The sequence below is a fragment of the Neoarius graeffei genome, chromosome 11 (genome assembly GCF_027579695.1).
Source record: "Neoarius graeffei isolate fNeoGra1 chromosome 11, fNeoGra1.pri, whole genome shotgun sequence".
NCBI classification, from domain to species: domain Eukaryota; kingdom Metazoa; phylum Chordata; class Actinopteri; order Siluriformes; family Ariidae; genus Neoarius; species Neoarius graeffei.
The window spans coordinates 62,657,883-62,679,870 of NC_083579.1; the positions used below are offsets into that span (position 1 = coordinate 62,657,883).

Genomic DNA, 21,988 nt, shown 5'->3' on the forward strand with positions numbered 1-21,988 from the left:
GTACACCCTGGACAAGTCGCCAGGTCATCACAGGGCTGACACATAGACACAGACAACCATTCACACTCACATTCACACCTACGGTCAATTTAGAGTCACCAGTTAACCTAACCTGCATGTCTTTGGACTGTGGGGGAAACCGGAGCACCCGGAGGAAACCCACGCGGACACGGGGAGAACATGCAAACTCCACACAGAAAGGCCCTCGCCGGCCCCGGGGCTCGAACCCAGGACCTTCTTGCTGTGAGGCGACAGCGCTAACCACTACACCACCGTGCCGCCCACTTAAGTACAGTACTCAAGTAAATGTCCTTCATTTACTGTATATAGTTGTAGTACAGGGTGGGGGATATAGATAACTCTGTCTTCTTGTTGTCTTTATTAAAGTGCTAAGCTTAAATTAGATCATATTTATTATTTACAATTTGCTAATTTGATAAAGAATGAAAAGTCAAGCGAATTTTGCAAGGGGCGGCACGGTGGTGTAGTGGTTAGCGCTGTCGCCTCACAGCAAGAAGGTCCTGGGTTCGAGCCCCGGGGCCGGCGAGGGCCTTTCTGTGCAGAGTTTGCATGTTCTCCCCGTGTCCGTGTGGGTTTCCTCCGGGTGCTCCGGTTTCCCCCACAGTCCAAAGACATGCAGGTTAGGTTAACTGGTGACTCTAAATTGAGCGTAGGTGTGAATGTGAGTGTGAATGGTTGTCTGTGTCTATGTGTCAGCCCTGTGATGACCTGGCGACTTGTCCAGGGTGTACCCCGCCTTTCGCCCGTAGTCAGCTGGGATAGGCTCCAGCTTGCCTGCGACCCTGTAGAACAGGATAAAGCGGCTACAGATAATGAGATGAGATAATGAGATGAATTTTGCAAGATGATGAGAGTTTAAAGAAAGCTTTTTGTCTGTTCTTTATTTTAATTTTTTTTTTTAATAAAAAAGGTCGAAAGAAATGAAAACTATTATTCGTCAAATACATATGAAAACAGTAATATGTGATATCAAATGGACTTTTAATAAGTTAAGTAAGTTTTTAGGAACAGATTCCATTCTTGGTAGGCAAAACACACGTTGTCAAGCAGGACAAGAGACGTAATCCCCCAGTTAATTAATTCGGCAAACGCGTAATTATTGACAGTCAGTTGAGTTTGTGATATGATCAGAAGTGACTGAAGTTATCTATGAAGGTGCCACAATTCAAGGTTTGTTATGGCTGAACTACAAATATCCAAAGAATCAGATTTTCAGTCCATGTTTCAGGGATCAACAGCTGATCCTTAACATGAACAGCAGCAGAAACTCCGGCTTCCAGTCCCTAAGCAATCATAATAAACCCCTTCCTATATCAAGATGAGTATTTTTTTTTTTAATTATTATTGTGACCGTAATCCAGAGTTGTGCTAAAAGACTTTAGACTTGTGCTAAAAGACTTTTGTGCTAAATAACTGGATACTGTAGATTTCTACATAGATAAGGAACATCCAAAAAATAACAATAATTAAAAAAAAAAATAATAATAATAAAAGGCTTTAAGTGTTTAAAATGTTTTGTTTGCAGAATGGATTTTTTTTTTTTTTTTAAATTTCAGTGATATCCCAGTAGTGGGCGGCACGGTCGTGTAGTGGTTAGCGCTGTCACCTCACAGCAAGAAGGTCTGGGTTCGAGCCCCGTGGCCGGCAAGGGCCTTTCTGTGCGGAGTTTGCATGTTCTCCCCGTGTCCGCGTGGGTTTCCTCCGGGTGCTCCGGTTTCCCCCACAGTCCAAAGACATGCAGGTTAGGTTAACTGGTGGCTCTAAATTGACCGTAGGTGTGAATGTGAGTGTGAATGGTTGTCTGTGTCTATGGTGGGTTTTACATTAGACCGTATCAGCGGATCATCAGATTGTTTTTAAAACGATTCGCGTGCACACAGCAACGCCAATACACGGATACGCTAATCACATGACTAATTCGGCACGTAAGTTGAAATGTGTCAGTGCGGCTCAGCGCTTCCTCCTCAGCGGCTGCGCTCCAAATCACTCCGCCCTGAACAGCGAGTGCCCTCTGGAGGGTGCGCACTCCGGCCCTGCGCAGCTCACAGAGCGCGCGAGTGAAGCGCACGAGCAGTGATTCGGGACTGAGCCGCTGTGTGTGTGATCCCAGTGCATATCGGGCATGCGCAAGTCACTCACCACTTGCAAGTGGAAGGATGGCAAGCCTAAAGACAATCATAACTACACAGTGGGCAGTATTTGCATCTTACCATGAACAACATTAAGAATGACAAAGCAAAGCATTATATTCATACTTTTATACTCTTTAATGAAAAACAAAAAGGTGATACAAGGCGGAAACAATAGCAGGAAGTGAAGTCCGCGGCGTTTTTCAGCAGTCGCGTCACATGACCAACGTGGCATGAACAACGCCAGCGAATCAGGAAGGTGGATGTCACAGTGACGTTGTCCAATGACGACGTCAGCTAGAGCTCAGCACTGCGTTTCCTCGCATCTCAATGTTTACACAGCACCGGATCAGATACGAACTGGGTTGAATACGTGGGCCCTGGCGGATTCAAGTTGTTCCGCCTGTGGAGTCGTTTCCCGGCGTTTTAATGTGAACGGACAGTGCATCCACGACGAAAACGAGACAGATACGGTCTAATGTAAACACCACCTATGTGTCAGCCCTGTGATGACCTGGCGACTTGTCCAGGGTGTACCCCGCCTTTCGCCCGTAGTCAGCTGGGATAGGCTCCAGCTCGCCTGCGACCCTGTAGAACAGGATAAAGCGGCTACAGATAATGAGATGAGATGAGATCCCAGTAGTCACAATGCAACAGTCAACAAGTTATCTATTGCATTTGTTACTAACTCATAAGCTACTTTTGAGAGATAATATTAACCTTTTGGGTTTTGTTTTTTTTTTTGCTTTTCTTTCTAGTTTTCATAACATCGGAGTTCTTTCATACACCCGTGTGGATCTCTGGATTTTTTTTTCTTTTTCCCTGTCTCCGAGTGCTCATTTCCCCATATCACGACTCGAGTGTGTTTTGCAGACTGGAGAGGCCAGTTTCAACTGTCCTGAAATAGCGCAAGTCCAGCCCAGTCTAACCACACCCTACCGCTATAAACGCCTCTCAGCCTGGAAAACTCCACAGCCGCTTCAAGAACAGACACACAGAGAGACGTACTGTACGGTAAATCCACTCCGAAATGGAAAAAAACCTGCAGAAAGTGTTAACAACTGCTCCAACACAGAAAGCTGAGATGAGCTTGAACTACTCCCATAGAGTAGACATGATTAATAGCCACATCTACATGATGAACTGATCTTGATGTCTGTACACTTAAAAGATTTTCATTGATTTATTAACAGTCAGAAAAAGAAAAAAAAACAAACCCTGCATGGAATAAGCAGCTCGGCCATCAGTTGTCACTAACGGGGAAAATGAACACAACAAAGCAACAAAAAAAAAAAATCCACTAATGACTGAAAAACAGTGTTCCAGGAACGCTGATGTTCGTCTCCAAGGTTGTGATGTCAGAGGCCTGTCATTATGTTTCTCTCTCTGTCTCTCTCTCGCTTTCAAGCCTGTGTGCCAACGCAAAACTGCGCTTCACTCACCAACCTGCAACAGCGTCCATAAAATAAACACGGCTTACCTTACCCAAGTTTATTTTGGGCTCGAAACTGCCTCACTGACTAGTTTCTGTGCTTGCTGATGGAGTCGGGATAATGCTCCTGCCTTTATCTAACTTAGCAAGTCCACACGCAGTTCGGTTTTTCCCTGCCTTAAAATAAAAATATTATTCTTTAAACTCTGCCCACATGAATGATTCACAAGTGGTGATGTGTCACCATAAAACCTCATGCGTTTTGGGCCTTTCTCGCGAAAAACAAGTGTCGCTCTGCTTCTCGGATTACGATGTTAATTAAATTATGGCCCAGAGTCTGCTATACGAATTGAATCATTATTCTTTTTGGTTAACCCAGAAACCATAATCCTGAGGATTTTGAGCTTTTTAAAATTAAGGATCATTAAGCTGCAAAGTTAATGTCACCCTACAGTAAGTAGAGCAAAGCAGCGTCTTTAATTAACCAGTTCCACAAAATAAATTGGGTATATTAACAGAAACCCAGAGCTCATTTCTAGTGGTGCAGATGGACATTTCAGATGAAATGTGGCCGTGTGAGAGCGAGAGAGAGATTTGCGACTGCGACATGCTAGTAAACGTCAACGACTGTCTTCTATAAATAACGTAAATGTTGCTTGATGTTTTTCTAAGCTTTCTTCTTGCGTTGCTTGCGACTAAAACCCGGGTAAGCCTTTCCCACTGGTTCCCAAAAACCTTGTTTGCAGCTTAAAATAACATTAGCGCCGCTCTTCGAGTGTATTCAGATTGATTTGTTTTCTGGTATCAGAAACGTTAGACGATCGTGTTTACCCCGTTTCTAAGTTCAACAAGGCGGATGGTGACATGGAGAAAGGCACGAGGAGGCCGTTGCTGCACCGCAAGCTCGTAAACATCAGCGTCCACTGTGCTGCGCGCACTTTGAACACAAAGCCCAGACTCAAACATCCAGCCCGTTTTCGCAAACTAGCCGTGCTCTCGCAAGCTTTTGTTTAGCGTCGTTTGTGCAGACCGACTCGAGCTGCCCATTGCTGTAAACACATGGGAGGCCACGGGCCAAGCCATTGATCCTGCCCAGCTCAGATCAACATGCGAGGGATTATGTACGTCTGCCCTGCACTCGTGTATGTCTACTACTGTGACAGGAAAAGGAAAAACAGCATGTCAGACTCACTGCATGTTCACAATTACGAGCCTGTTTATTGCTCCATATATCTGACGAGTTATTTTCCGACTTGCCTTTATCCGCCCTGGTTTTGTATCAAGTGCGACATTGTATTTAAAAACGAAATTTATTTCTGAGTTGCAGCCGAGGCAACATTTATTTAAAGCATTTTTTTTTTTTTCTTTCCAAATCCAGTCTGCAAACTTCCTATATGGCGACTGTTGTCTCGCTGGTTTCCTGAGCAAAACTAAACTGCTTTGTGACCAAACAAATGGAATAAATTACACAACTGGAGTAAATTACTGATTTTCCTCTGGAAGCCATTTGGATTAAAATGTATTTATGTGAAGCAAAGAAATGAAACGGGGTTGTAATAAAAGTTAATTGACAGCGTTATGGTTGAGATATTCAATATCCAGATGTACCGTTTTTCAGGGGTAGGTGTGTGTGTTCTTTTATTTGTCCTTGACCCATAAAAGAAAAAAAAAAAACGAGTTGGTGGTCCTTAATGATATTTGTTGTGTTGCCAAAAAGTAGCTGCACTTTTATAGGCCCAATCTGTTGAACTGCATTTATTGTGCCACTTCCCAATACGAGGCTTTTATAATGTTTGTTAATTTGGGCGCGCAGATAGATTAAAGACTTAAAATGGAGTTCGAAGACTATTGTATGAGACAATAATTAGTAATATGTAGTCTTGGAAAGACCGTAAGTCAGGGGTTTTGCGTGGGAGGATCGGATTCATCACCTCTGGTTAAATTCAGTTATTCAGGTCCATTAGTGAATTTATTCTCATGGTTGAAATATTGCGCTTCTCAGGGTAGTGTCTCTTAACTGCAGCGAGTCTGTGGCTTTTTCGCGGTTTGCACTTCTATTGGATGAAACCACTGTGTCGATATTAAGCACACTGAATGTGGGAAGCTTTGGCAGCCACATGGTGGGAAAACTCGCGAATAAAGGAGTGTAGGATTTGTAAACAGCACGTTGGCCTTGCATGAGTGTATGCTGACTAGCTTTAGTGACGTGGTATGAAAATGGCTCCTTGTGCTAATTGACGTGACTTTTCGTTTTATTAGTGGCACATGACTCAATCATAACTGCGAAACTGGTGCGGTAACAGATATTTGCTCCTGACTCGGGTTTTATCCTCACTTTCCAAAAAAAAAAAGCTCAATTTGCTCAAATTTCATTGCTTATACAGGACGTTATGCAAGAACACCATAATCTTTAGATCGTTCTTCAAAGCCAGTAGCTGAAGTCAAACTCACTATAGCGTTTTAACAAAGCTGGAGCCTAATTGCTCCTGAAAACCAGATCCTAATTGCTACTGACAAGCATGAAGGTGCCATAGTACTGAAAACAGCTTGGCTGACAGCATTTAAATCCCACCTCCTAAATGGTTGTGATGGAGATTTTCAGGTGCGTTTGTTGGTACTCGCTGCCTTACACACTTCCAACACACTCATCAGCTTACCATCAGGCCCTTCATTACCTGGGTCAGGACATTCAGTGTTGGGAAAACATTTCAGGGATTTCTAGCCATTAGCTGTGTGATCACCTGGAACTTAAAGGAGCAGTCCACCGTACTTCCATAATGAAATATGCTCTTATCTGAATTGAGACGAGCTGCTCCGTACCTCTCCGAGCTTTGCGCGACCTCCCAGTCAGTCAGACGCAGTCAGACGCGCTGTCACTCCTGTTAGCAATGTAGCTAGGCTCAGTATGGCCAACGGTATTTTTTGGGGCTGTAGTTAGATGCGACCAAACTCTTCCGCGTTTTTCCTGTTTACATAGGTTTATATGACCAGTGATATGAAACAAGTTCAGTTACACAAATTGAAACGTGGCGATTTTCTATGCTATGGAAAGTGCGCACTATAATGACAGGCGTACTAACACCTTCTGCGCGCTTCGGCAGCGCATTGATATCTGAGCTCCGTATCAATGCGCTGCCGAAGCGCGCAGAAGGTGTTAGTACGCCTGTCATTATAGTGCGGACTTTCCATAGCATAGAAAATCGCTACGTTTCAATTTTTTTAACTGAACTTGTTTCATGTCACTGGTCATATAAACCTATGTAAACAGGAAAAATGCGGAAGAGTTTGGTCGCATCTAACTACAGCCCCAAAAAATACCATTGGCCATACTGAGCCTAGCTACATTGCTAACAGGAGTGACAGCGCGTCTGACTGCGTCTGACTGACTGGGAGGTCGCGCAAAGCTCGGATAGGTACGGAGCAGCTCGTCTCAATTCAGATAAGAGCATATTTCATTATGGAAATACGGTGGACTGTTCCTTTAACATGCTTTTTAAGCTAAAGTCCGCTTAATTTTTATCATCTAGAACATCTTGTATTAACGTATAGTGCAGGCTTGTAGTACTCGAGTCCGACTCGTGCCCTAATTTTAAGGACTCGTGACTCAACTTGGACTTGAGCACTGATGACTTGGACTCAGACTCGTGCATTAACTGCATTTGGACTCGTAAATTGAAGACAAGGGCTCGGATTTTTTCTTTCTTTTTTTTGGAACATGCCATAATAATTTGGCATAAGATATTTATATCTACATTAATTTTTGTACTAATTTCGTGCAAGAGTGTCACACCTGCCTGCCTTGGCGTGTGGATCAGATAGACTCTCAGGCGCGCTTCGGACAGCGCACTTGGCAAGCGCACGCGGCAAGCGGACTCTTGTGCGCGCCGTAAATGACTCACACCTGCACAGGATTAAGGCGCAATCAGCGTGCCGATATAAAAACTGTGAAAATGCACTTACTTTGCGAAGTATTGAGTTGCATCGCTGTCACATTACTGAGCATTATTTCCTTGTTTGGTTTCCTGATCCCTGATTTCCTGTTTCTCGTCTTTGATTCTGCCGAGTCTACGGTAGCCTGTTTGCGCCTCACTCGACCTGTTGCCTGTTTCACTGTTTTACGATTTTGCCTGGATTGTTTACCGTCTTCACTTGTATTAATAAACGCACCTTCTGCACTTTCATCCGTCTCCCAACCATCTCTGACAGAATACTTCACACTCCCTGACAAAGAGAAGCACATTCATACGTCATGTTCAGGAACAAACTAATGTTAATGGCGCTAAAATAGACACCGTCAAATGGGTGCGATTGGAGTCTTGTTCTCAGACTCGACTCAAAAATTTTTTTAAATGATTTGGACTTGACCTGGACTTGAACACTGGGGACTCGAGACTGGACTCGGACTCGAGGTTTAGTGACTCGACTACAACACTGGTATGATGATGAGATTTCATAACCCCGTAATTTCAAAATGTCCTGGTTAATTGCTTTAAGCTTGATTTAGATTTGTATAAGACAGTGCAGCCCAGTGGCACAATAGTCCGAGTGCTTGGCATATATTTCAGGAGATGATGAGTTTGAGCCTTCTGTAACTGAAGCCCCTTTTCCACCAAAGCAGTTCCAGGGCTGGTTCGGGGCCAGTGCTTAGTTTGGAACCGGGTTTTCTGTTTCCACTGACAAAGAACTGGCTCTGGGGCCAGAAAAACCGGTTCCAGGCTGGCACCAACTCTCTGCTGGGCCAGAGGAAAGAACCGCTTACGTCAGCGGGGGTGGGGGGTGGAGTTGTTAAGACCGACAACAATAACAAGACCGCGAAAGATCGCCATTTTTAAGCGACGAGAAGCAGCAGCTGTACAAACACGAAGTCATCCATTATTATTATTGTTGTTGTTGCTGCTGCTGCTGCTTCTTCCGTGTTGTTTTTGCTTCGATATTCGCGCCAAGGTTTATGTAAACGTAGCGACGTAACTGACGTATACAGCAACGTAACTGACGTATACAACGACGTAACTGACGTATACAGCGACGTAATGACGTGGCTTCCCTTAGCATCGCGAGCTATGGAAAAGCAAACTGGTTCTCAGCTGGCTCTCAAGTTGAACGAGTTGTGAACCAGCACCAGCCCCGAACCAGCCCTGGAACTGATTTGGTGGAAAAGGGGTATGAGAGTGTAAATAAAGCCTGGCTTTTCTCTCCTCTGTCGAGTAGAGCGACACTGCACAGTTAAGGGTTGGCAGTTCGTGCTCTTCTCTGAACATGTTTAACAGCCAGATGAGTGACATCGCAATAACCTCTGACCTCTTTGTGCTGACTTGGTGCATATACTGGCACTGTCCTGTGACGGATTACTTTTATTGTTTTAGGGGATTTTTTTTTAATAAGATACTGATTTGGAGCAGATACCCCTGGATCATTGTGGTCTTTGTTGTCTTTTTCCTCTTCCTCTTCCACTACACCACTGGGCAGCACGGTGGTGTAGTGGTTAGCGCTGTCGCCTCACAGCAAGAAGGTTCTGGGTTCGAGCCCAGCGGCCGACAGGGGCCTTCCTGTGTGGAGTTTGCATGTTCTCCCCGTGTCCGTGTGGGTTTCCTCCGGGTGCTCCGGTTTCCCCCACAGTCCAAAGACATGCAGGTTAGGTTAACTGGTGACTCTAAATTGACCGTAGGTGTGAATGTGAGTGTGAATGGTTGTCTGTGTCTATGTGTCAGCCCTGTGATGACCTGGCGACTTGTCCAGGGTGTACCCCGCCTTTCACCCGTAGTCAGCTGGGATAGGCTCCAGCTTGCCTGTGACCCTGTAGAACAGGATAAAGCGGCTAGAGATGATGAGATGAGACCCTTGGATCATTCTTGTCTTTTTCCTCTTCCTCTTCCACTACACCACTGGGCGGCATGGTGGTGTAGTGGTTAGCACTGTCTCCTCACAGCAAGAAGGTTCTGGGTTCAAGCCCAGCGGCTGACTAGCCTTTCTATGTAGAGTTTGCATGTTCTCCCCATGTCTGCGTGGGTTTCCTCCAGGTGCTCCGGTTTCCCCAACAGTTCAAAGACATGCAGGTTAGGCTAACGTGGGACAGCCTTGAACAAGGCACCTAACCCCCAACTGCTCCCCAGGCCCTGAAGCATAGTTGCCCACTGCTCTGGGTATGTGTGTGCGCTCATTGCTCATTTGTGTGTGTTCACTGCTCCAGATGGGTTCAATGCAGAGCACGAATTTCACTGTGCTTGAGTTTGCATGTGACAAATAAAGGCTTCTTCTCTACCTCTTCGTCCTGGGATGTCTATGGCAGGATGTCAAACACACTGGTAAAAAGTTTTGAAAAACTGGTTACGGACTGTCTCCTGATTCTTTGCACCAAGTTCCATGTTTGCACCTTGAGTGGTCTAGTGCCACCAACGGGTCAAAGTTGGAGGTTCACGCATGCATGTAACTTTTAAACCGGATGCCTAATTTTCAAAAAAAGCCACTGGATTCAAGTTAAATCCATAACCATAACGCCATTTTCCACCACGTTGGATTCTCTGCCATTTTGGATTTTATCAGAAAGTTGTTAGTTTTTTCTTTTTTATCAGACATCTAATTTTTTAGGTTTGTTTACCTGACATGTTTTGACGTACGACTGTCGTCTTCCTCAGAGTGTCACCAGATGTTATTGGTGACGCATCTTTTATCAGCTGATGTTTCCGAAGGCGTGGCCTTCCTGTCTGGATTGACAGGTCGGTCACGCCTTCTACTGTCAGTTCGTCCCCTGAAAATCAAAAAAGGGAAAATCATATTATGGACTGGGGGGATGGCCAGAGTCATCCGCACAGAAGATAATAAGCATCAGCGCTGGATCAGGGAGGCCATAGAGATCCGTAAGCGAAGTCCGAGGACCATCAACCGAGATGAGGGAGCATACATGCTCTCCCATACCTGGTGTGCCATCTTGCAGGGGACGAACTGACAGTAGAAGGCGTGACCGACCTGTCAATCCAGACAGGAAGGCCACGCCTTCGGAAACATTACCTGATAAAAGATGTGTCACCAATAACAGCCGATGATACTCTGAGGAAGACGACAGTCGTACGTCGAAACATGTCAGGTAAACAAACCTAAAAAATTAGATGTCTGATAAAAAAGAAAAAACTAACAATATTCAATATAAGACATAATGAAGGTAATCAAAAGATTTATCAGAAAGTGTCCTCCCTCACTGTTCCTTCAAAGCAAAGCTGCCAAACAGGAAGTGAGAGCATATCTCAGCAATGCTTTGATGTGTTCACACCAAACTTGGTTTATGGACTCAGGAGCACTTCCTGAGGATGTGCAAAAATATATACACTATATTGCCAAAAGTATTTGCTCACCTGCCTTGACTCACATATGAGCTTAAGTGACATCCCATTCCTAATCCATATCCATAATTCAATGTGACGTCGGTCCACCCTTTGCAGCTAGAACAGCTTCAACTCTTCTGGGAAGGCTGTCCACAAGGTTTATGAGTGTGTTTATGGGAATTTTTGACCATTCTTCCAGAAGCGCATTTGTGAGGTCACACACTGATGTTGGACGAGAAGGCCTGGCTCTCAGTCTCCGCTCTAATTCATCCCAAAGGTGTTCTGTTGGGTTGAGGTCAGGACTCTGTGCAGGCCAGTCAAGTTCATCCACACCAGACTCTGTCATCCATGTCTTTATGGACCTTGCTTTGTGCACTGGTGCACAGTCATGTTGGAAGAGGAAGGGGCCAGCTCCAAACTGTAAAAACAGTCTACATGCCTAGGTGCTTGATTTTATACACCTGTGGCCATGGAAGTGATTGGAACACCTGATTCCGATAATTTGGATGGGTGAGCAAATACTTTTGGCAATATAAGGGGTGTTCACATGGCAACTTTTACTCCGGTGTAGCACCGGGGCTGACCCGGTAGAGCGTTCACACGGTACAAAGTTATACCGGTGTAGCCCCTGAAAGCTGCTTAAACCGGTGCAAATCTAACCCTGCTCGGGAGGCGGTTTAAGAAATTTACTCTGGAGTAAATGCTAGTTTGCGGGGCAGCACCGATATAAAATGGGACGTCTGAACGCTACGGGGTAGACTCGCTACGCGTGAGGAGAGTTGATTACATACGGGCATTGTATAATTTGCATCCTGGTATTTTGCGCTTCCAAAATGGCGAATATCAACAACAACAGAACTGCGTGTCTTCCAGTGTTGCCAGATTGGGCGGTTTTAAGTGCATTTTGGCGGATTTGAACATATTTTGGGCTGGAAAACGTCAGCAGTATCTGGCAACACTGGTGTCTTCATCCACGTTGTTTTCCCGGCGCTTGGTGATGCCATGACAACCGGGAAAAGGAAGTACATTTTCACGCATGCGCATATTTCATTTCCGCATTATTACTATCGTATAGCACGGTCGCAAAAACTGCCGTGTGAACGCAAGTGGGGCCACACCGGTGCTAACACACTTCTCTCTAGTAAGCATGTTTGTGACGTGTGAACGCTCCACAAAATTTACACCGGTGTAAGATATATCGCAACAAAATACATCGGTGCAGCATCGATGCAAATATGTGCCGTGTGAACACCCCTATAGTGTGTGTGTATATATATTAGTGCTGTCAAAAATGTCGCGTTATTAACGCGTTAACTTGACTCAATTTTAACGGCAATAATTTTTTTATCGCGAGATTAACGCTCTGTGACATGATGTAGGTTTTTCATAAGCTTTTGAAACTGCCAGGAACTTGCAACAGAGACTTTGCTTAGAAAAACGATAGCAGCTAGCCACGCCCCGCACAGCCAGAGTCCTCTGCCCTCCTCCCTCAAAGAACCAGCGCGGGCAGGGCGCGCTAGTAGAGATGGGATTTACGGCTCTTTGATGGGATCCGCATCTTTGTGATCCGTTCTTTGAAAAGAGCCGTTCAAAAGACTGGCTCATTTGGCTCTTTTTAAATATTTATTCAGTTTTAAGAAGACAGCGTCTAAAGAAGCCAGATCCCTCTGAACTGTAAACTCAATGCTATCCCAGAAATCCTTCCTGTAATATGCAAATTTGGCCGCCTCTGATTGGACAGCGCGACGCATCAACAGGCAGAAAGTGTAAAAGTACAAAATGTGTTAAGTGAGCTGAAACAGTAAAGATCAGATTCAATGCAATATTTATCAACGAACAACTTAAAGTTAATATAGTGTACTTTATATTATAATCAAGCATGTCAAGCCTACCGTTAGTCTCGGGACGAAGAGCCACGGTGCTCAGCTTAGGTTTCAGTTTGCAGTGGCTGTGTCAAGACGTGTTATGCTTTGCAATAAGAAAAACACTGGTACAAAACAAGCCCATTCACTTTTTTATGCTGGTAAGAGAATTACAATGGTTTTTCATGTGACAAAAATGTGCGATTAAATTGCGATTAATCGCGAGTTAACTATGACAGTCGCGACATTAATCGCGATTAAATATTTTAATCGCTTGACAGCACTAATATATATATATATATATATATATATATATATATATATATGGCGGCACGGTGGTGTAGTGGTTAGCGCTGTCGCCTCACAGCAAGAAGGTCCTGGGTTCGAGCCCCATGGCCAGCGAGGGCCTTTCTGTGCGGAGTTTGCATGTTCTCCCCGTGTCCGCGTGGGTTTCCTCCGGGTGCTCCGGTTTCCCCCACAGTCCAAAGACATGCAGGTTAGGTTAACTGGTGACTCTAAATTGACCGTAGGTGTGAATGTGAGTGTGAATGGTTGTCTGTGTCTATGTGTCAGCCCTGTGATGATCTGGCGACTTGTCCAGGGTGTACCCCGCCTTTCGCCCGTAGTCAGCTGGGATAGGCTCCAGCTTGCCTGCGACCCTGTAGAAGGATAAAGCGGCTAGAGATAATGAGATGATATATATATATATATATATATATATATATATCAGTTGACCACTGGACGGCAAAGCAATAAGCAAAATTTCCCATTTTTCCTAATACATTTTAACATGTTTGCCTTATAATATTAATGTCCGTTGATATCTGTAGAGATCCCAAAGACGGGACATCACAACCTATGATGTCGACCAAATTTACGTGGCCGCTATATTGGATTTAATCAAAGAATAAAAAAGTTTTCAGCAGCCACAGACCTTGTTAAACCTTCACCAAATTTGGCACGTATGATCTTCAGACAAAGCCTCACGAAATTTACCAGATGGCTTTTTTTTTTAAATTTTCAGCTTATTGAATTCAACAGTGAAGCCGCCAATTAGAAAGCGAGCTCATATCTTTGCCAACCTTTAGTTAATTGACATGAAACTTGCTGTGAGTACATACAGTCATGCCCTTGACAAAATGGTATGTTGTTTCCATGGCAACTGGGCTGCTTTGCTTGCTTGTCGCTATATTTTTGGAAGTGTTTTCCCCCTTCCTGAAAAACAGTCTTACAATGGTGATATGGCAGACATGAAAGCTGAGCTTTTCTGCTTTGCAGTTAAAACAGAGGTCAGCGCAAACATGAATAAAATTCATCTGATGGAAAATTCACAGAAGGAGAAAGGATGTGGGATGGGAAAGACTGTTTTGCAGTCACTTTAGCTTCGCTCCTACTTTACCTTCGTGAACTTTGACCTGCGAATTTGCAATCCTTGTTCTTGTGAGTCAGTAGAGGACAAAGTATATTTTGTGTTTCTGTTTGGGTAAACAAATTGTGCAATAATCAAATAACAAGGGAAAAACGTAAGATGTGTTGTCATTTAATATTTTTTCTTCAGAATGTATCACATAGGTCGATTTAATAAGTGCCTTTTTTTAATGTATTGTGCTAGTTTGCGTTCCTGTTTGCGTGATAGTTTCCTTTCTTGTCAGAAAAAGTCCAAAAGTGACGTTTTTAGGTCGGCATACATGTTATTTACCAGCTGGGAGGCCCATATCGTGAAATACCGTGACCGAGGTCTTGAAAGTACTGACCGAGGCCCTCTGGGCCAAGGTCACAGTATTTCACCATACGGCCCGACCTTAAACTGGTAAATAGTATATTTATTTTTTTCTTTACCAAATTCTAACAGAAAACGAGAGCGCCCGAAAGGGAAAACCGAGCCGAGCCGCCATTTTGAATCCTCATTCACGGCTGTAATGCAAGTTGCTTCCTCCTCGGTATACAAGTGCACTTCCATGGCAGGAAAAAAACTACATTTTGCCGCCTATGTAGTCCCCTATTTATACAAAATTGAGTCATTCAGGATTCAGCCATGTTTTTGCTCGGCGTTAGCAAGTTACAGGTTTTTAACTTTCTTCTGAAATGTTTTCTTTTATTTTGTTTTCCTCAGGGTAGTAAAACTCGCTTTCACTGTGAACACTGTCGTTATCGCTATCCATGCTGTAAAATTAATGCTATTTTGAATCCTCATTCACGGCTGTAATGCAAATTGCTTCCTCCTCGGTATACAAGTGCACTTCCATGGCAGGAAAAAAACTACATTTTGCCGCCTATATAGTCCCCTATTTATACAAAATTGAGTCATTCAGGATTCAGCCATGTTTTTGCTCGGCGTTAGCAAATTAGGTTTTTAGCTTTCTCCTGAAATGTTTTCTTTTATTTCTTCTTCCTCAGGGTAGTAAAACTCGCTTTCGCTGTGAACACTGTCGTTATCGCTATCCATGCTGTAAAATTAATGCTATTCTCCTGAGAAATGCGAAAATAAATGTTGACAAAAATTGCTACTATGTTTGTTGTTGTTGTGAACGAGCGACTCGCCAGAGGTCCGTAACCGGGGTCCGTACCGTAGGATACGGACCCGCTCGCCAGCCAATCAGAGCGCAGGATTTGATGGAAACTGGACTGCGAAAAAAATAAATATATATTATTTATCAGCTGGGAGGTCCGTATCATGAAATACCGTGACCGAGGTCTTGAAAGCACTGACCTCGGCCCAGAGGCCTCAGTCAGAGCCAAATATTTTCCCGTCCAGCCTGACCTAAGTCACTCAATAAGTACTTATTATTATTATTTATTTATTTATTTTTTTAAACAGCTTTATTGGGTTTTAAAACATATTTACAATGTAACAATAAAAAAAATACTTAAAGGAAAAGAAAAAAAAATACACCCAAAAGGGAAGGCGCGAACGGGACAAAAGACCCATGCGAGGCGCCGCCCTGGAAATTAAGAATTATAAAAAGGAAGAAAGAAAAAAAATAAACTAATTACAACTAATGTGAAAATATAAACAAATTAAATGCCGTGGCACGAGCACGAGCTAATTAGTGACCATGTGCAGGGCCAGTCTATATCAAAAGTAGTTATCAGGCGGTCAAATAATAGTTTGCGAACAGATTGCTGAAAAGCACCTAGACTTACAAAACTTGAAGAAGGTATTACAGAGCAAGTGAAGTTCCATAATTTAACAATACGATTAAAGTAAGAGGCCTGAAATGTACTAGTTCTACAGACTGGTATTGTAAGGTTGAACAAATTACTTTGCCGTGTGCGGCCATGAGAAATAAAACTAGTGTAACATTTAACATCAAGGTCAGTGTAATTATCTCATCTCATCTCATTATCTCTAGCTACTTTATCCTGTTCTACAGGGTCGCAGGCAAGCCGGAGCCTATCCCAGCTGACTACGGGCGAAAGGCGGGGTACACCCTGGACAAGTCGCCAGGTCATCACAGGGCTGACACATAGACACAGACAACCATTCACACTCACATTCACACCTACGCTCAATTTAGAGTCACCAGTTAACCTAACCTGCATGTCTTTGGACTGTGGGGGAAACCGGAGCACCTGGAGGAAACCCACGCGGACACGGGGAGAACATGCAAACTCCACACAGAAAGGCCCTCGCCGGCCACGGGGCTCGAACCCGGACCTTCTTGCTGTGAGGCGACAGCGCTAACCACTACACCACCGTGCCGCCCCAATGTAATTATATAAACATTTATAAAAAAAAAACTAGATCTTTCAGTTCTCTATCGTATGCTAAAGGGAGTAAGTCCAAGGTATTATTATTATAACTATAACATAGATGTGGACCTGACTGCTGATCAAATATGCACTTGTAATTCTTTAATTCTGTAATAATTGTATAAAATGAGCTTATGTACTCAAGCGGTTGCTACAGATTGCAGTTAAATATCAGTTCTTCCACTACATATTGTATCATTTATACTGTTAGCATGGAGCCATCCCATCCACCAACATACACGGTTTTGTTTGTTTGTTTGGTTTTTTTCTCTCTCTCTGCCTGCTCGGATTTATTTAGGAAATCTGGTACCTCTGTGTGAAAGCCAGTCGCATCGTGTGCGTTCTTTTTAAATGTAGCTTTTGGCTTTGTTCAGATGCTTGTTTGTCCCCAGTTGCCAATTAAGCGAATTTCTTTTATTATTGGCATCGATTTAGCGCATGAGGTTGAGCTTCACTAGTCTTGGTGAAAGCATGTGTAAGTCGGTAACTGTTGAGCGACACGGGACTAACGGGTGTGAACTGACACCGGGAGAAGAAAAGGGTGCGTTAAAGTAGTAGCCACTGAAAGCAGTGAAGGAAATAAATATTTACACAGAATTTCTTCCTGCCGACGAAGCTGCTTTCCAAAAGATTCCAGACTCGGCTTCATAGCAAGCAGTCAAACGCCACTGTTGAACTATTTTGTTGTATCGTGTGTTGCAGGTTCGCGCTGGGTGATTCTCGGAGACCCCTGCATGAAACCGCCGCGCTCGTTGAAGACATAGTGCACACGCAACTCATCAATATGGTAAGCTTGATTCATGAAATGCTCGATCACGCTATAAACGAAGGCGTTTGGTGGATATTTTCGTTGTTCTCTTTCAAGATGCGTTCTCCAGCACGCTTTTATGAGAACAACTGACGTGACACTCTCGAGCCGTTGCACTGCATGACAAAGTCATTTTACATTTTTGCATCTGGGAAATGGTTTAAGCGCTCTCTGTAATTAAGTATAAATAGTATGAAAGCAGGCAACCTCTTTTCTCCGCTGCACTACGGCGAGCGTTCAGAAATGTCAGCCGCCTCCCAAACTTTCCCAGCAGCCCTGCCCTGTGAAACGGGGCTCACAGTCACTCCGAGATACAAAAAAAACTCCAAAAAAAAATGGACGACGTGAAGTAAATAAGTCTGCTTTTCAAAGCTAGCTGCTTTCATTGCTTAGATAAACACCGTTACGCCCCTACTTGCACCTTGTCATGCATTTACCGCAAGCACATGAAAACGCTGACTGTAGTGGCCTCCGGCCTCCCTCATCAAAGAAACCTCATATGAAGCAACAGCTCTGCTGTTTATGTAGGGAATATCATGGCCAGAAATAATTAACCTTCAGTATATTATCCTTCGTAATGGTGGGACTGGTGCAGCTCGCATTGTCAAAAGACAAACATGTCATGAAGCCCAAACTCGGTACACCCGCAAAGAGTTACGGCCAAGACGGCCAAGCAGGCCGCCGTGACACATGCTGTAGTTTTAACCTTTCACCCCATAACTCCATGGTGCCCTGCCTTGCTACGAGGAGAAAAGTAGCTCTTAACATTCATTGCTTTGACCTTTAGCCCGCTGAGTCAGAGGGCTCTTAAATCAGGCCTCCGTGTGTGCACTGCTGGGAAAAAGACAATTCAGCCCCTCCATCCTGCAGCTGCCGAACCCTGTCTTCAGGCTCCGCTTCTCATTTATGCTCTCCCAGTTGTTAAACACACAGTAGCTATTTTTTCACTATTGTATGTGTTTTGCGTGTTTTCTGTTTTTCCTGTCTGAGCCAAAACCACGGTATGGTTTCTGAAATCGCTGTGAAAAAGCAAAGTTTCATATGAAAGTGTTTCAAGGCTCCAAGCCCATGTCATATCAAACATCTTATTTATGCATCATGCTGTTGTCCTGCTGCTGTAGCGTGCAGAATTCTGGGACATCGCGGCATCAACAGGATGGCAAACTCACCAGAGATCACACTTGGCTTTTCGAGTCAAATTGTGGATCCGATTCCAGCTTCTTCTGGGAGTTTCTCCTGAGATTAAGTCGGGCCCGAAAGTCTGTGCCTGTTGCCAAGAACTGTTCGATTCCAGATATGAAGCATAATGCAAACATCTACTCGGTTCATACTTCTGTTTTTTTTATCCCCCGCTGGCTGAAAGGCCCGAAGGGGGATTATGTTGTGGCGATGTCCGTCCGTCCGTCCATCCCAGGAAGGGTGCTCACTTTCTAAAATCAACTCCTCTCACAATTGTTGGAGGAATTTCACGAAACTTGCCGAGAGGCATTGTTATATATCGGTAATGCCTCGGTCACAACCGGCCGTACGTGCTCCTACGGCCGGTCTACGTGCAAGAAACACACGGAGGGCGCGCGTGTGACGTGCTGATTTTCGAGCCGTAGACTGGCCGCAGAGGTTCTTTGTCATGTCAAACTCTACGGGCGCTTACGTTTTTTTTCAGGTTGCAAGACAAACGTACGGCCAACGTGCATCTTTCTCCACGAACAAAAAAAAACCGCAGCGATTTGGGAAACGCCAAAAATCGCACGGCCAAAAAATCGTACGTCTGGTTGTGACCTAGGCTTAACACGCATATTGCAATTTCGTTCAATTCGGTCACGTTTTACCAGAGTTACAGCCCTTGATTAACAAAATTATACTTTGACAGTTTCACGAGAACGTGTTTTCCTTCTGAAATCAACTCCTCTCACAATTTTTGGACACATTTTACGAAACTTGTGAAAAGGCATTGTTGTATGTCGGTAGTACGCATATTGTAATTTCGTTAAATTTGGTGACATTTTACCAGAGTTGTGGCCCTTGATTAACAACCTTGTACTTTTCACAATTTCATGAAGGTGTGCTCGCCTTCTGACATCAACTCCTCTCACAATATTTGGACGAATTTCTCGAAGCTTGGCAGAAGGCCTCGTTATATGACGGTAACACTCATATTGCAATTTAATTTTGTTTGTGAAAATGTTACCAGAGTTTTGAGTCTTGATTAAATAACTTGTACTTTGACAATTTCATGAGGGTGTACGTTCTTCTGAAATCAACTCCTCTCACAATTTGTGGAGGAATTTCACCAAACTTGGCAAAAGGCTTTGTATATGACAGTTATACGCATATTGAAATTTCGTTTAATTTGGGCAAATTTTCCCAGAGTTATGCCCTTGATTATTAACAAACTTGTACTTTGGCAATTTCATCAAGGTGTGCTTGCTTTCTGAAATCAACTTCACTCACAATTTTTATCCCCCGCTGGCCGAAAGGCCCGAAGTGGGATTATGCCATGGCAATGTCCATCTGTCCGTCCCGGGAAGGGTACTCGCCTTCTGAAATCAACTCCTCTCACAATTTTTGGGCACATTTTACGAAACTTGTCAAAAGGCATTGTTGTATGTCGGTAGTATGCATATTGTAATTTCGTTAAATTTGGTGACATTTTACCAGAGTTGTGGCCCTTGATTAACAACCTTGTACTTTTCACAATTTCATGAAGGTGTGCTTGCCTTCTGACATCAACTCCTCTCACAATTTTTGGACGAATTTCTTGAAGCCTGGCAGAAGGCCTCGTTATATAACGGTAACACGCATATTGCGATTTAATTTCGTTTGTGAAAATGTCACCAGAGTTTTGACCCTTGATTAAATAACTTGTACTCTGACAATTTCATGAGGGTGTACGTTCTTCTGAAATCAACTCCTCTCACAATTTTTGGGCACATTTTACGAAACTTGGCAAAAGGCATTGTTGTATGTCGGTAGTACGCATATTGTAATTTCGTTAAATTTGGTCACATTTTACCAGAGTTGTGGCCCTTGATTAACAACCTTGTACTTTTCACAATTTCATGAAGGTGTGCTTGCCTTCTAACATCAACTCCTCTCACAATTTTTGGACGAATTTCTTGAAGCTTGGCAGAAGGCCTCGTTATATGACGGTAACACGCATATTGCAATTTAATTTCGTTTGTGAAAATGTCACCAGAGTTTTGACCCTTGAAACTTGTACTTTGACAATTTCATGAGGGTGTACGTTCTTCTGAAATCAACTCCTCTTACAGTTTGTGGAGGAATTTCACCAAACTTGGCAAAAGGCTTTGTTATATGACAGTTATACGCATATTGAAATTTCGTTTAATTTGGGTAAATGTTACCAGAGTTATGCCCTTGATTATTAACAAGCTTGTACTTTGCCAATTTCATCAAGGTGTGCTTGCTTTCTGAAATCAACTTCACTCACAATTTTTATCCCCCGCTGGCCGAAAGGCCCGAAGTAGGATAATGTCTTGGCGATGTCTGTCCGTCCGTCCCGGAAAGGGTACTCACCTTTTGAAATCAACTCCTCTCACAATTTTTGGACGAATTTCTTGAAGCTTGCTAAAAGACCTTGTTATATGACTGTAATATGCATATTACGATTTAATTTCGTTTGTGGAAATTTTACCAGAGTTTTGACTCTTGATGATAGGGTGGATTTTGATGCCATTTCATGAACCAAAATGCTGTTTCAAAATGACAGTTTACCAGGACGCTATTTGAAATCCCTGGGGAGAACATTGCTCTTTACTTACTTGTTTCAGGGTTAATTGATTGTTGAAGTCAGCATTCATAATAAGTGTCCTATTTCTTTGATTGCTTGCATTCTGATATAAGCGAGAGTGGGGAGATACACTACCGTTCAAAAGTTTGGGGTCACTTTGAAATGTCCTTATTTTTGAAAGAAAAGCACTGTTCTTTTCAATGAAGAGCACTTTAAACTAATCAGAAATCCACTCTATACATTGCTAATGTGGTAAATGACTATTCTAGCTGCAAATGTCTGGTTTTTGGTGCAATATCTCCATAGGTGTATAGAGGCCCATTTCCAGCAACTCTCACTCCAGTGTTCTAATGGTACAATGTGTTTGCTCATTGCCTCAGAAGGCTAATGGATGATTAGAAAACCCTTGTACAATCATGTTAGCACAGCTGAAAACAGTTGAGCTCTTTAGAGAAGCTATAAAACTGACCTTCCTTTGAGCAGATTGAGTTTCTGGAGCATCACATTTGTGGGGTCGATTAAATGCTCAAAATGGCCAGAAAAATGTCTTGACGATATTTTCTATTCATTTTACAACTTATGGTGGTAAATAAAAGTGTGACTTTTCATGGAAAACACAAAATTGTCTGGGTGACCCCAAACTTTTGAACGGTAGTGTATGTATTGCCGCTTTTCCACTACCAACGCGGCGAGTCGGGCTGAGCCGTGCCGTGCTGAGTTGGGCTGAGTCGAGCTGAGTGGGGCTGTTGGAGTTGCATTTCGACTACAACCGCGCTGAACCGTGCTGGCTGGAAGTGGGTGGACACATTGGGTGGAGTTAGCAAAAGTGGGCGGACGTCACGTGATGTCGTTAGGCGGCGCAAACAGTGACATCAGTGGCCTTTTAAGCGGTAGTCTCACGACCCGGATAGTAAAT

General features: G+C 43.6%; 1 protein-coding gene across 5 annotated transcripts in view; it reads left to right on the top strand.

Moving 5' to 3' along the window:
• Positions 1 to 21,988, top strand: part of supt3h (SPT3 homolog, SAGA and STAGA complex component) — a 220,782-nt gene that overhangs the window by 93,848 nt on the left and 104,946 nt on the right. For all 5 annotated transcript variants that reach the window (XM_060934555.1, XM_060934552.1, XM_060934554.1 and 2 more), the window contains one exon: positions 17,216 to 17,300. In XM_060934555.1, coding sequence (XP_060790538.1) covers positions 17,216 to 17,300 — 85 coding nt within the window. The remainder of the gene's footprint in view (positions 1 to 17,215; positions 17,301 to 21,988) is intronic.